The 12,956-nt window shown below is 48.0% G+C and overlaps 5 protein-coding genes across 5 annotated transcripts; 3 read left to right on the top strand and 2 right to left on the bottom strand.

Moving 5' to 3' along the window:
• Positions 1-4,014: 4,014 nt before the first annotated feature.
• Positions 4,015-5,044, top strand: DEU56DRAFT_745675 (uncharacterized protein; the record flags this gene model as incomplete). The annotated part of the gene is made up of 2 exons (XM_041349163.1): positions 4,015-4,747; positions 4,794-5,044. Coding segments are annotated over 2 exons (984 nt in total), but the record flags the coding sequence as incomplete, so codon positions are not given.
• Positions 5,045-5,268: 224 nt separating this feature from the next.
• DEU56DRAFT_760218 (uncharacterized protein) lies at positions 5,269-6,218 on the bottom strand (the record flags this gene model as incomplete). Its single annotated transcript, XM_041350408.1, has 4 exons — positions 5,269-5,328; positions 5,373-5,445; positions 5,505-5,674; positions 5,904-6,218. 4 exons carry the CDS (start codon positions 6,216-6,218, stop codon positions 5,269-5,271), a joined length of 618 nt encoding a protein of 205 aa, XP_041203456.1.
• A 792-nt stretch (positions 6,219-7,010) lies between these two features.
• Positions 7,011-7,724, top strand: DEU56DRAFT_745678 (kinase-like domain-containing protein; the record flags this gene model as incomplete). The annotated part of the gene is made up of 2 exons (XM_041349164.1): positions 7,011-7,308; positions 7,342-7,724. 2 exons carry the CDS (start codon positions 7,011-7,013, stop codon positions 7,722-7,724), a joined length of 681 nt encoding a protein of 226 aa, XP_041203455.1.
• A 1,686-nt stretch (positions 7,725-9,410) lies between these two features.
• DEU56DRAFT_831188 (uncharacterized protein) lies at positions 9,411-10,280 on the bottom strand. The gene has a single exon (XM_041354540.1). It carries the CDS (start codon positions 9,932-9,934, stop codon positions 9,563-9,565), a length of 372 nt encoding a protein of 123 aa, XP_041203454.1. The 5' UTR covers positions 9,935-10,280; the 3' UTR covers positions 9,411-9,562.
• A 359-nt stretch (positions 10,281-10,639) lies between these two features.
• On the top strand, positions 10,640-12,314 carry DEU56DRAFT_917648 (kinase-like domain-containing protein; the record flags this gene model as incomplete). The annotated part of the gene is made up of 9 exons (XM_041358016.1): positions 10,640-10,723; positions 10,783-10,839; positions 10,897-11,094; positions 11,147-11,177; positions 11,234-11,271; positions 11,320-11,541; positions 11,593-11,942; positions 12,006-12,154; positions 12,205-12,314. The coding sequence occupies 9 exons, from the start codon at positions 10,640-10,642 to the stop codon at positions 12,312-12,314; spliced, it is 1,239 nt and encodes a 412-aa protein (XP_041203453.1).
• Positions 12,315-12,956: the final 642 nt, after the last annotated feature.

Here is a 12,956-nt window from a genome sequence, read left to right as displayed (position 1 = left end):
GACGCAGATCGGTTTGCGGACAGTGCCAAGGCGTCCCATCCATCGCATGCTGACAGCCAAAGACATAAGCTAGCAAAATATTTCCACTGTCCTTCGTTTGGTTCAATATCAGCCGGCAACATTTGTTGACAGGCATGGAAGGATCCTTGCTTGGTATTTGCCAGAAATCATGGTGCCTGATAGAATGGTATGAATTTGATTTGATTACAGTTTAAGTCCTTTTAATAAGTTATAATTAGGATCGTGTCAACCAGTCCATCAAATTGCTGAGACCTGCCTTAGATCAGTCTTTGCCCAAGCCCACTCAGAAGGCAAAGCAGCCTTGGCGTTCTCAAGGATTTGTCATGCCTTCAAGCGGGGGAGAATTTGGAGTAGGAAGGGTGACTTTATGCCCGGGAGGATTCATGCAACGCCATGAGGTAACTCTGTATTCGTATACTTGCCGTGATACAGAACTAACTTAAATGGGCTAGCGGCTTCAGGATGACTTGTACCAATCAAGCTCCCTTTCTTCACCTGCAGTCCGAGATTGGTTGTCCGAAATAACCGTAACTGAACATTTGTGGTCCGCTATCACCAGTCTTATTGCGCCAGATCAATATCAGGCCGGTGTGGAATCTGTTGCTAATATGAAGGATACGGTTCGTACCTCAGATCCTGTTGTTTGGCCCTTGGAGTTTTCTGGATTGGAAGTTATTGTCAACCGAGAGACCCCCAAATCACCGAGGACCCTGGAGCATCGCCTTCATTCTATGACCTTTTGGTGAGCCTTGGGCAAAGGTCATCATGCCGTACTAGGCTCTGCCAGATCTGGGTGCCGAGCTAGCATATCCGCCTGGCCACTATGGTTTACATTTTAGGGAAGGTGCTGGAGCACGGGGTGCCACGGTGGGGGTGATGGGGAGAGAGAATTGTGATTGCACACTTTGTCAAGGATAAAGTGCACGATAGGCTTGGTGTACCGAGACCAAAGTTTCCAAACCAGCGGGATTTTCTGAATAGAGTGGGGGCAGGTAAGAAGGGGGGTTTTAAAGCCATTCGGAGATCAACTAAGAGCAGGGGGACGAGGAGTAGTTTCCCGAAAATAGATATCCCGATTAGACAAAGCTTGTGATTTTAAATCGGTTGACTTCTCCATACACTGGAATATTTCCTCGGTCTAAGCACTATGTCCTCAAAAAAAGGCAGAGTCTCAAGGGCTATTTCTTATTCTTTCCAACATAGAGGAAAGTTATCACAAAAAAGGATCCGGATGTTGATTATGTTGCTCACGAACCTACAAGAGACAAGAGGGGAAATCCCTCTTGGGTTGAGTCTTGTGCTGATCGGCTGTATCAAACTTCGCCAGAGCCTACTACCAGCCCAAGAAACGAGTTAAAGAAGTACACACAGAATCACCAGACATCCAAGAAGAGGATTTAAATCAGGAAATGTTTGGTGACTTTGTTATTGACGAAGAGGCTGCTGAGCAAGGAGAAAAACAAAGGTATGTCTAACAGGCCTTGGCTTACTAGTAATTGTTTTCTCATCAATGGCATAGACACAAAATGACTTCATATCAGAGTATCTCGCTCACCGAGATGTGTATCTAGATGTCATCTTGGACTCAGAGAAATTTGCCACCGCAGGCATCTGCGAGACTTGCCAATGTGAAGATAATTCCTTCCGTTGCACAACTTGCACTGGCGACCACAGCTGGTGTCGCCCTTGTCTCCTCAAATCAACATCAGTCATTGCCTTTCCACAAAATCCAATTTTGGAATGGCAAGTGCTTTGAAGACGTCACTCTTTCTGCCCAAGGATTTATATGGTACATGGGCCATGGTGGAAAGTCTTGCCCTTGCTATGGAGTTGGACAATGTCACCTTGATCAAGATTCTTCTGTGATTATTGTACATTCTTCTGGGGTGTTCACACACAATGTGTCGTGGTGTCGGTGTCCAGGATCACACCATGAACATCACCTGCAGCTGCTCCAAGCAGGACTATTTCCCGCCAGTATCACGCGCCCTAGGACTGCGTTCACCTTCGAAGTACTGGATCATTATCTCATTGATGCCTTGGAATGCAAGACTTCGGCAATGAGCTTCTTGAGAAAATCCGACGGCTGACAAATAATGCTTTTCCAGATGCTGTCCCGGTGAGTAGAACCGACAATACCATAATTCTAGCTCATACTGAATGCAAAATCCCATCTGTAGGATCGATATCGTGAACTCATGAGAGTGTCTCGACTCTGGCGCGACTTGAAGAACCGGAAATGGTTTGGATTTGGCCATGACATGGAAGCACCCCCTAGTGCAGGAGATTTTGCTCTATTTTGCCCTTCTTGTCCGCAGCCAGGAATCAACATGCCTCTTATTTGGGAGCAGAAGTACGAAAGGCAAGTCAATTCCAGCAATCCTTGTCTGCCAGACTCCGGCCAGTACCCACAGTGCATAGCACAGCAGTGGTCCTGGCCGGTAATATGTGTCAGCTGAGTCCTGGCCGGTACCTCTTGTACGTAGCCCAGAGTCAGTCACGGCCGACCATTTGTTCTCTACTGGCTTTGTCTGCCAGACTCCGGCCAGTACCCACAGTGCATAGCACAGCAGTGGGTCCTGGCCGGTACCTTCTGTACTCAGCTCAGGTCAGTCAAGGCCGACCATTTGTCTCTATTGGCCAGAAGTTGTTGGTTCCAGATAACTCGCGGATGCTGACTTTTTGATTGCAGGTGGCTTGTTATGAGAAGATTTGTGGTAGATGGAAACTTTACCGCTCAGCACATGAACATGCGACAGCCTCAGCTTGACGTCTTCCTCTCAGATGGTTTAGGTTATATGGTAACAGCAGGAGATTACCAAGCTCACTTGGCTTCAGCTATGGAGAGTAAAGAGGTGAATCAAGTTGCTTTGCATTGTTAGTGGTGGCTGAACCTGTAGAAAGAGATCCTCATGTAGCAACCATCGGGCAGTCAATGCAGCAAACACAAACAGAAGCAACCTCCGAGCTACAGGGGTCGGAGCCACTGCTTGTGCTCGGCATGGATGTTTTGTTCCCCACTGCATAGTGGACTTTCAGAAGGGTGAACGGCAAGTTTTCTTTCATTTACTCAATCTAGGTTAAGACGAGCCTTGGGCTTGACATGCTGACAAAATCACTTCAAGCCATATGAATATAGATTATTCCATTTGCAATGCCATTAAGCATGCTGCTGGCAACATTGACAACTCCCTGATCATCTATGATGTGGGGTGCCAGTGGAGCCTTAACTTCGCTCAACGTGTTGACAACTGCCCTGGATTGGAGCTCCCAGACAACACTGAGATTGTGGCTGCAGTGGGGAAATTTCACTTGAGCGCTCATAAACTTGCCTGTTTTGCTAGATACAGCTTAAACTTCATTCAAGGAGCTGGGCAAGTTGACGGGGAAATTCTGGAGACACTTTGGGCTCCCTTTAACAAGATATCTCCCACAGCACGTTCTATGAGGCCAAGCACACCGTCAAGAAATTCTTGATGATCATATGCGTAACTCAAATTGGAAAAAAACTTGTCAGAATAGGTAAGTGCCTATATTTGGAATGAATGACATCACAGTTTCACACTGATGCAGTTAAGACGCTCTTGAGAAAGTACAAACGGGCCAACAAGGGCATTGAAGACACTAGGGTGCCATTTGAAGAGCTTACAGGATCTTTGGATGTCATCAAAGTGAGGGCATGGGAAAAAGATGAGGAGAAGGCAAAAGAAGAACGTGGAGAACATCTCGACATCTACCAGCTAAAGATAGCTAAAGGTGAGCACTTCGAAGCTTCTATTCAGTTCCCTGTGACGTACATTCTGATTGGGTGATTGGAAGCACCAACAATGGCAGAAATACGGCTAAAATTAACTGAATCAGAATATGCTGATACAGGGGAGGTTGGGATCAATTTCTTGGCTCATTGACGGCATCAATATAGAGGATTCACAGTATGTTGTTTCATCATATATATTGATGGTGGTGATGTATTTCTAATTACTATCTAGGGATGCACTCAGGGTAGCTATTCGGCAGCTTCCCAAAGATGCATCTGCAGTTCAAAAGGCTGCAGTTCAAGTGAAACGACAAAAACTGGCTGCACGTATTTCGAAATTTCATGAAATTGCTGATGCTATGACAGAGGGCATTGAAGTCCATGGGGGTACTGAGCACATGGATGACATCAGATTTTGCACTACAGATGTGGTGGAGGAAGTACGCGAGGCTGCAGATATTGAAGATGTGTTGGAAGAGATTGATGAGGAAGTTCCTGCAGAAGCCATGGGCATTTGGATGCCATCTTCAGTGCTCCGAAATGAGGCTTTAGCCCTGGGCTTGCACACTCTGCAAGCTGAAGAACTGGAGTTACGAAAGGGTCAAGCAAATGATTGCTTGGAAAAGTTACGGCAGGCTCTCGGTCATAAAGCGATAATTTACCGTCAACATTTCCGAAGTGCAGATTCCACATGGACAGGAACCAGGTCAAAGCAGGAGGCTCTACGATGCCGTATCAAAATAGAGAAGTGTGTCCGAAGGTATCAAAGGGCAAGGGGTTCAATGCAGAGACTAGGGGCTGATGAAGATACTCTGAGGACGATTTATCAAGACATTCAGCCACACCAGCTCAGTGTGGACAAGGAAGTGACGGAAGAGAACAGATATGGACAGGGATCAGACAGACTGGCTTGGTTTTGGCTAGTCAATAATGGTCATGATTCGCAGGAAGATGTTTGGATGGATGAATGTAAGTCATATCTAATATGCCTATTTTCTGCAGTGACAGGTATTAGTCTACAGGGTAAATTGGTTGAAAGCTAAGGCTAGATGGCAAAGGTGGGAGGAGGAGTTGAGATTGGTCCAACACGAAATGGGTTGGACAGTGAGTTGGTTTAAATACAGGATGGAAGAATGGGACCAAAGATACCGACAAGCTACAAAGCCTGGTCATCAAGCTTATGCACATCGACAGGTGCTCTTGTGGGGAAGATTTGCATTGGATGCTGAAAATTCATTCAAAGACAAGATGATTGTAGTCACTTAACAGTCTTGGCTATTATAATATCAAAGACTTATCTAGCCAATATATGATAGTTATGGTGGTCAGGAACACTGCATATACCTCATACTCTAGAGCTGGCCCATTTATACTTGCAGATAGTACAATTTGAATGACTAACTCTCAAGTGATAGTACTAAAATCAACATCTTTCTTGATAATACTTTGTCTAAGGTATTAGACTGGAGATGGCTCGGCTGGCTCTGGTATCAATGTCTGAAGTATCGGCCTGCCTGCTTGTACACCACATGATCCTGATCCGGCCGACTCTGTTATCAATGTCTGAAGCGTCGGCCTGCCTGCCTGTACGCACCTTGGTCCTGATCCGGCCAACTCTGTTATCAATGCCTGATGTGTCGGCCTGCCTTCTTGTACACACCATGGTCCTGATCCGGCCGACTCTGTTATCAATGCCTGATGTGTCGGCCTGCCTTCTTGTACACACCATGGTCCTGATCCGGCCGGCTCTGTTATCAATGCCTGAGGTGTCGGCCTGCCTTTCTGTACATGGCCTGGACATGCACCGGCCGGCTCTCTCATCAATACCATGAGGAAACCCACACTTTCCTTATCATTCTTGAGTTGTTTTAGATACTTGGGTTCTTGACCATGATGCTCAACATCACATAAGACATGAACACTTATATATATTTGTATACTTACATTATCTACTGACACTGATCAACTTGCATAAGTCAAATATCCTGCTGGACTTGAGTATCTTAGAAGTGCAAGTCATGGAAAGACTTGGCCAAGTATTATACAGTTATTCAACAATGTGTAGGTTTTTGCTGATGCCCTAAGTTGTTGGCTGGTACTGATGTATGTGTGTAGGGAGCCTCACTTGGGTGGTCGGCCAGTACCATCCCCACAGCTCTGGCCAGCACCAATGTGCATGTACAAGCAGAGGTCGGCCAGTACCATCCCCACAGCTCTGGCCAGCACCAATGTGCATGGACAAGCAGAGGTCGGCCAGTACCATCCCCACAGCTCTGGCCAGCACCAATGTGCATGGACAAGCAGAGGTCGGCCAGTACCATCCCCACAGCTCTGGCCAGCACCAATGTGCATGTACAAGCAGAGGTCGGCCAGTACCACCCCCACACCTCTGGCCTGCACCAATGTACATGTACAAGCAGTGGTCAGCCAGTACCCACATGTATAGACAGCCTCACCTAGTGGTTGGCCAGTACCACTCTCACACCTCTGGCCAGCACCAATGTACATGTATAGGCAGTGGTCAGCCAGTACCCACATATATAGACAGCCTCACCTGAGTGGTTGGCCAGTACCACTCTCACACACTTGGCCGGCACCAATGTGCATGTACAGGCCGGTGCTGGTTGGTACACATTCTACAGCCATTTGGCACATCCGGGGCACCACTTGTACATAGGGTTATGACTGAAGTATGTGGCATTTCAGCCCTCGTTAGTTCGTGTTTGTCATGTAACTGGCTGACGCTCATTCATCGATAAGGTTGCGGTCAAGGCGTTCAGGTTTTCAGAGAGTGATGGTTGGGAGACAATCAACAGGGTGAGTGGTAGATACTAGCACCGTATTATTACACCCGTGCTACTTGAATCATCCAGAAAATTAGCCGAGAAATTGGCATTTTGAAGATTCTACGCCATAACAACATAGTACCGTTGTTGGGAACAGCGACAGGATTTGGGCGGATCCCAGAGTTGCGCTGCTTGGTGACTTTATGGATTCCAAATGGCACGTTGAATGCCTACTTAGCATCTAACCACAAGGACCTAACGGCCCAAGGCCGTTCACGTCTGGTGAGCAGGAATTTCATCACATCTTTTCACTTTTCAAGACTCGCTCAAAGTCGGAAGCTGGAGGATGTCAGCGCTGGACTTCGTTACCGTTAGTTCCCATCTATCTTTTCAAGACGTTCTAGTAGTAACCTAGTACTTTTGGTGCAGTGCACTCGGTGCCTGTTATGCACGGGGATATAACAGGAGTAAATTCGGAGCTACCGATATATTCTTGCAAGCTAACACACCTGCAGGCAAATGTACTAATCGACAAGAGGGGCCATGCAAGGCTGATTGATTTTGGTCTTTCCACCATCATCCAACCCCTTCTCGGCCAGTCGCACTTGGCTGTGTCTTCTTGGCGCCCCGGCGCAATCCGCTATGCAGCACCAGAACTTGTTCTACCAGAGGATGCCCATGAGCCCCCAGTGCCTCTGGAAAAAGCTGATATCTGGTCTTTTGGTTGTATAATGCTTCAAGTTAGTTGTTGATTTGATCACGAGATATCCATCTGAGGACTGACTGAACAGGTTCTCTCGGGTCGACTGCCTTGGTCCGAGACCCGGCAGGAAGCGTTCATTATTGTTGAGATGTCGCATGGTCGTGGACCGCAACGCCTCGAATGTCATCCTGCCATCATAGACTTGGATTGGGACTTTATACAAAAATGTCTTTTATTCAAACCCGAGAGTCGACCTTCAGCAGAAGAAGTGCTTGACTTTGTCATACATAGGTTTTCCACCCCAGGTAACGCTGCATACTTCGTGGTGCTTTGCTGTTCATCCACTTACACGAGCTTCAAGACTCTTGTAATAGACCGCCCGACGATCCTCCGGATGATGCGCAGGATGATTTTCCTGGAGCTTCTCCGCCCGGCAGTTCTAGTGACTCGGATATAACAAAACAACGACCCGACAGTCCATCACCCCACCCTGAGCATGATCTGAAAACTTTGACCACGATGATGGATAAGTTCTCTATTTCCGCCTCCGCCTCCGCCTCCAACTTCACCTCCACCTCCACCTTCAACTTCGTCCCCACCTCTACCTCGAGTACTTCTGCACATTCCGTATCACCTTTCTACAACTACTTAAGCCGTGGAATATCTGAGTCCTCCACTACATCCGGCCGTGTAAGTTATCAATCTTCTGACCATGGATCACTACGGCTAACCGGCCCTCGCAGAGCGGCCATTCGCCCTCAGAGCTGTTTATGTGTATGTGGGGTGATTCTTATGGGTTTCGTTGCAATGCCTTGATTTATGGCCGCAACATCTCACATCACCTTCGTGAAGTTCACGGAATTCGCGGCTCAGACAAATCGCCCTTCGAGTGCAAATGGAAGCACTGTGGTAGGGTGCTCCACAAAGAATCCCTCCCAAGGCATGTCGAAGAGACGCATATGGGGATTGTGTACTCCTGCGACTGCGGGGCGACATTCTCGCGCAAAGATACCCTTAGCAAACACAAGATTAAATGCCCGAGTCAGAAGTAGGTTTGATATGGGGAGACGGACACCGATGCTGTGCACAGGCTGGGGTTGTTATCTAACTCATTACTGGGCCTTCTGGAATTTGTTGACTCTGTTTGAGTTGGTGCTTCTGCGGATATACGGTCGGAAGTTCGCGGCTGAGGGCAGTGCAGAATTGGGGCCAGTAGGAACAATCGTACTTCATATTTGGTCGTGGCATATAGTTGCTCAAGTAACAAACACCTCTAATTAATATTGTGAGGCAGTGAGTATTACATAAATGCTGGCGAATGTACATGTAAATATACGTAGATGGATTATTAATGACGGATCGGAAACATAGCAGTCACCTAGCATATACCCATCTCGTATCTTCCCCAGCCTGGAAAACGCATACATCCACGCACTAATCATACTGCCGCATGGTCGCCTCCAGGGCATCTGCATCCACATCAAAAGACACATCAAACGACGAATCCGCACCCGCCGCACCGCCTGTATCCTCCACATCACCATCATCGTTGCTATCGTCCATATCCAGCTCGGGCGTCGAAGTTGGCGGGCTCTCGGGAGTCTGGACTACCTGCTCTGGTGCAAGAACGTATTTCGGGTTGGGTTTCTTGAGCAGCGGAGGCTTGAAGGGCGGAAGTGTCACTTGCTTTTGTCCCTTTGCTTGCGACGCAACATGCGGCGATTGTGTGGTGGCGTAGCCGATTGAGACAAGGGAAACCTGGAATTGGGGAGGTTGTGTTGCCGGCGCATCCCCAGCGGTGGGGGACCTCGTTGGGTTGTTGAAGGTGCCACAGGAGGGCGCACATCTCTTGACTGAGGTATCTTCTCTGAAGATGGGATGTGAAGTTGCGAGAGCTGTAGAGGAAGACACAGACCCGAAAATTGAGGAAGAAGCTGCAGGAAGACTGAAATCATACTTTTGGGGCGATGATGTCGTCCATGTACATCGAGAGAGCCTCGCCCGGAGCAAAGCAATACATATAATCGGCGAAAGTGCTTCTATCGGGATCCGTATCTCGGTCTGAGGATAGGTGGCACTATCTTTGAAAGCTGAACTGTAGGCTTCGTAGTTGCAGAGCTCAATGGCATTTCCCAGCAGAGGTACAGAAGAAGGAGCAGGTGCCTTCGCTCGAGGTCTTGCAGTCGATGCGGCAGATATGAATTTCGAACCAGACGAAGAACTTTAGACGGAATTTCTCCGGGTCAGGATATCCCCCCACGTGCTACTCGTCGCCTTCTTTTCTGTCCTCGCAATTTACTTTGGCCTCGAATTCTCGTCCGCCTTCCCAGTGACATCACTTAGCATATGAGGGAATCGTGGAGGAATATCATCCTTCAGGTACGGCCGATGAATATGTGCTGGATGGGGAAACTTTCTTTGAGATGGGTTGTATCCTTGGAGGTAGTTTGCTTCATGAAGTAAACAGATAAGAGCATGGTTGGGGACGGTACTGCAAAAGTGTGGAAGGACACTGTGTGGGCCGTGAATATTTGAATTGTGACAGACGTGCTTGTACTGGGTGCTGTGTGGATTCGTACGCAGATGCAGACTGATGGACTGCAAGAAGCCAATTTTGCATTCCACTTGCAGCAGAACCACAAGATGTAGATGAAATTGCCGATGCATTTGATTGTTGCTCTCGAAGCACAGGAGAAGTATTGACGACGCAGAGGTCCTTGGAGGGAAGGCATTTTATTTTGCCGAATTGGAGGGGGTTGACCGAGGGATAGCACCCCAAGCTGCTATAGATGAGGCCGATGTCATGGATCATGACGGCGAGGATGGTGGATAAGACGAGGCTGTTGTTGATGTCTCCGGTAGGACTGTTGTTGATGTTGTAGATATGAAAATTTCACCACCAGAGTCCATGATGCCGCTCGGCATAACTGGTTATTCTGCCAGTTCTGCTGGCACAACTGTAGTTCTGCCCACAACCAATCATGCATACTCGATGCGGGTGAACGGGCGCGATGGACTCGGGACAACCGATGTCCCACGCTTGCTTACTCAAGGCTAGGTGCTAATTATACAGGAAAAGAAGCTAGAGACCTGCACAGCCTTCAAGTTGCACGCATTTTGAGGGATGGGAATTCGTCCGACAAAAGCCTCCCCTCCCACGTTAGTGGGAACCGAGGAACTGTCATCAGCATTCTTTGGCTATTCGTGAACATCACTGTCAGACGAGGCTAATTGAGAAGGCATGGAGAATGACGATCCGAGGTATGAGCGCATTGTGCTCACTGTTGCTTTACCGTATGAACAAATTCTTGATTGAGTCGCAGGACGGAGGACTTGCCAGACGACTTAACACCTTTTATTACTCGAACGACTATGGACCCTGTCAGTGGAGGCGCATTTGGCGATGTTTGGAAATGCAATTACATTGACTTGAATGCAGATGGTATTCTAGCCCTCGTTAGTTCGTGTTGGATACATTTACAGTGCAACTGGCTGACGCCCCATTGATCGATAAGGTTGCGGTTAAGGCCTTCAGGTTTTCAGAGAAGGACGGGTTGGAGAGGATCAACAGGGTGAGTGATAGGTCTGCCATGGCACATACACCCATACTACTTAAGTGAACCATCCAGCAAATTAGCCGAGAAATTGGCATAAATTTGAAACTTCTACGCCATGACAACATTGTACCATTGTTGGGTATAGCGACAGGATTTGGGCGCATGCCAGAGTTGCGCTGCTTAGTGTCTCCGTGGATGCCAAACGGCACGTTGAATGACTACCTAGCATTTAACCAGAACGATCTAACAGTCTTGGACCGTTTACGTATGGTGGGCAGGAATCTCATCTTTTCGTTTTTCGAGACTCACCCGACGTCGGAAGCTAGAGGACATCAGTGCTGGACTTCGGTATTGTTAGTTTCCATCTCCCTTCTAAGCATGTCCAAATACTAACCTACCTTTGGTGCAGTGCATTCGGTGCCTGTCATGCACGGCGATATAACAGGGGTGAACGCGTAGCTGCCGAGGCATTCTTGAACACTGATGATTCTACAGGCAAATATACTGATTGACGAGGGAGGCCATGCGAGGCTAATTGATTTTGGTCTTTCTACCATTGTCAGACCCCTTCTCGGCCAGTCGCACCTGGCTGCGACAACTATACGCCGGGGTGCGATTCGCTATGCAGCACCGGAACTCGTTCTATCAGATGATGTCCATGAACTAGGGCCTTTAGAAAAAACCGACATCTACTCTTTTGGTTGTGTAATGCTTCAAGTGAGTTGACGGCCTGGTCACAGAATGTTCGATTGAGGACTCATTGAACAGGTTCTCTCGGGTCGGCACCCTTGGTCTGAGATCAAATCTGAAGTGCTCGAAATGCGCATCGCTTTTATGATAATCGAAGGTCGTGGTCCGCAGCGTCCAGATGGTAATCCTGCAATAATGGACTTGGACTGGGACTTCATCCAAAAATGTCTGCAATTCGAACCCAAATTTCGACCTTCGGCAGACGAAGTACATGACTTTGTCGTGGATAGATGTTTCTCCCTTGGACCTTCACCACATGGTGTTTCTGGTGACTTGGACACAGCAGAACATCCATCCGACAGTCCACTAGTTCACCCTGGTCATGAACCGGGGCCTTCGGTCATAGAGCCTGGAACTCAAAGATCTCAGTAGGTCCAAAACAAAATATTCGCATCTTCGCATCTTCATTTTTTTCCTATTTCCTATTCCAGTTTAGCACCTCTCCACATCGACCATCCTCGAACGGCGCTCAACAATATAATGCAAATGATATATGGTCCGGCCGCGTGGCGCCACATACTATGGGAGGTTTACTCCCAAGGACCTCCGAACGCTCTTACCTGGTATGCTAAAATATACAGTAAGTTGTCGGCAGAGTGGTTCTTGGTGCGCTGCTTAAAAATTACGTAGTTGATGACATGAATTACGGCCATGCCTCCTCGCGCACCAAGGGCGCAGCCCAAGACGCAGCAGCGATGATGGCACTGAACCGCTTGCGAAAGGAGAATTTATCTCTGTAGAACTGGGTTGATGGAGCGGTCGGATTGAATAGTCTGGGGTCAACAATGTGCAGACTCGCTTAACCAATCATACATGCGTATTTCGAGCGATACACATAGGAATGGTTCGTAACTCCTCAGCTGTAATTGCAATTTAAGCACGAACTTATTTATTGGTACCAAGTGCGGCATATGATGAAGGAGGTACTACCAGCTGTAGGCTAGTGCGTGTACATGTAAATATACGTAAATGGGTTATCAAAGATGGAACGGAAGCACAGTGGTCACCTAGCACAGCATACACCCACCTCGTATCTTCCCAGCCTGAAAAATGCATACGTCCACCCACTAATCATACTGCCGCATAGTCACCTCCAGGGCATCTGCATCCACATCAAAAGATACATCAATCGACGAATCCGCACCCGCCGCACCCGCCGCACCGTTATCCTCTTCATCACCATCATCGTTACTGTCGTCCTTGTCTAGCTCGGGCATCGAAGTTGGCGTGCTCTTGGGAGTCTTGACGACCTGCTTTGGTGTAGGAACAGGTTTTGGGTTGAGTTTCCTGAGCAGCAGAAGCTTGAAGGGCTGAAGCGTCACTTGCTTTTGTCCCTTCGCTTGTGACGCTGCACAAAGCGACTGCGTGGTGGCGTAGCGCGA

The sequence above is a fragment of the Suillus clintonianus genome (assembly GCF_016758775.1).
Source record: "Suillus clintonianus strain FC179 chromosome Unknown DEU56scaffold_112, whole genome shotgun sequence".
In the NCBI taxonomy this organism is placed as follows: domain Eukaryota; kingdom Fungi; phylum Basidiomycota; class Agaricomycetes; order Boletales; family Suillaceae; genus Suillus; species Suillus clintonianus.
The sequence above is the reverse complement of the archived record's forward strand: the minus strand, read 5'-3'. Positions and strand labels throughout refer to the sequence as shown.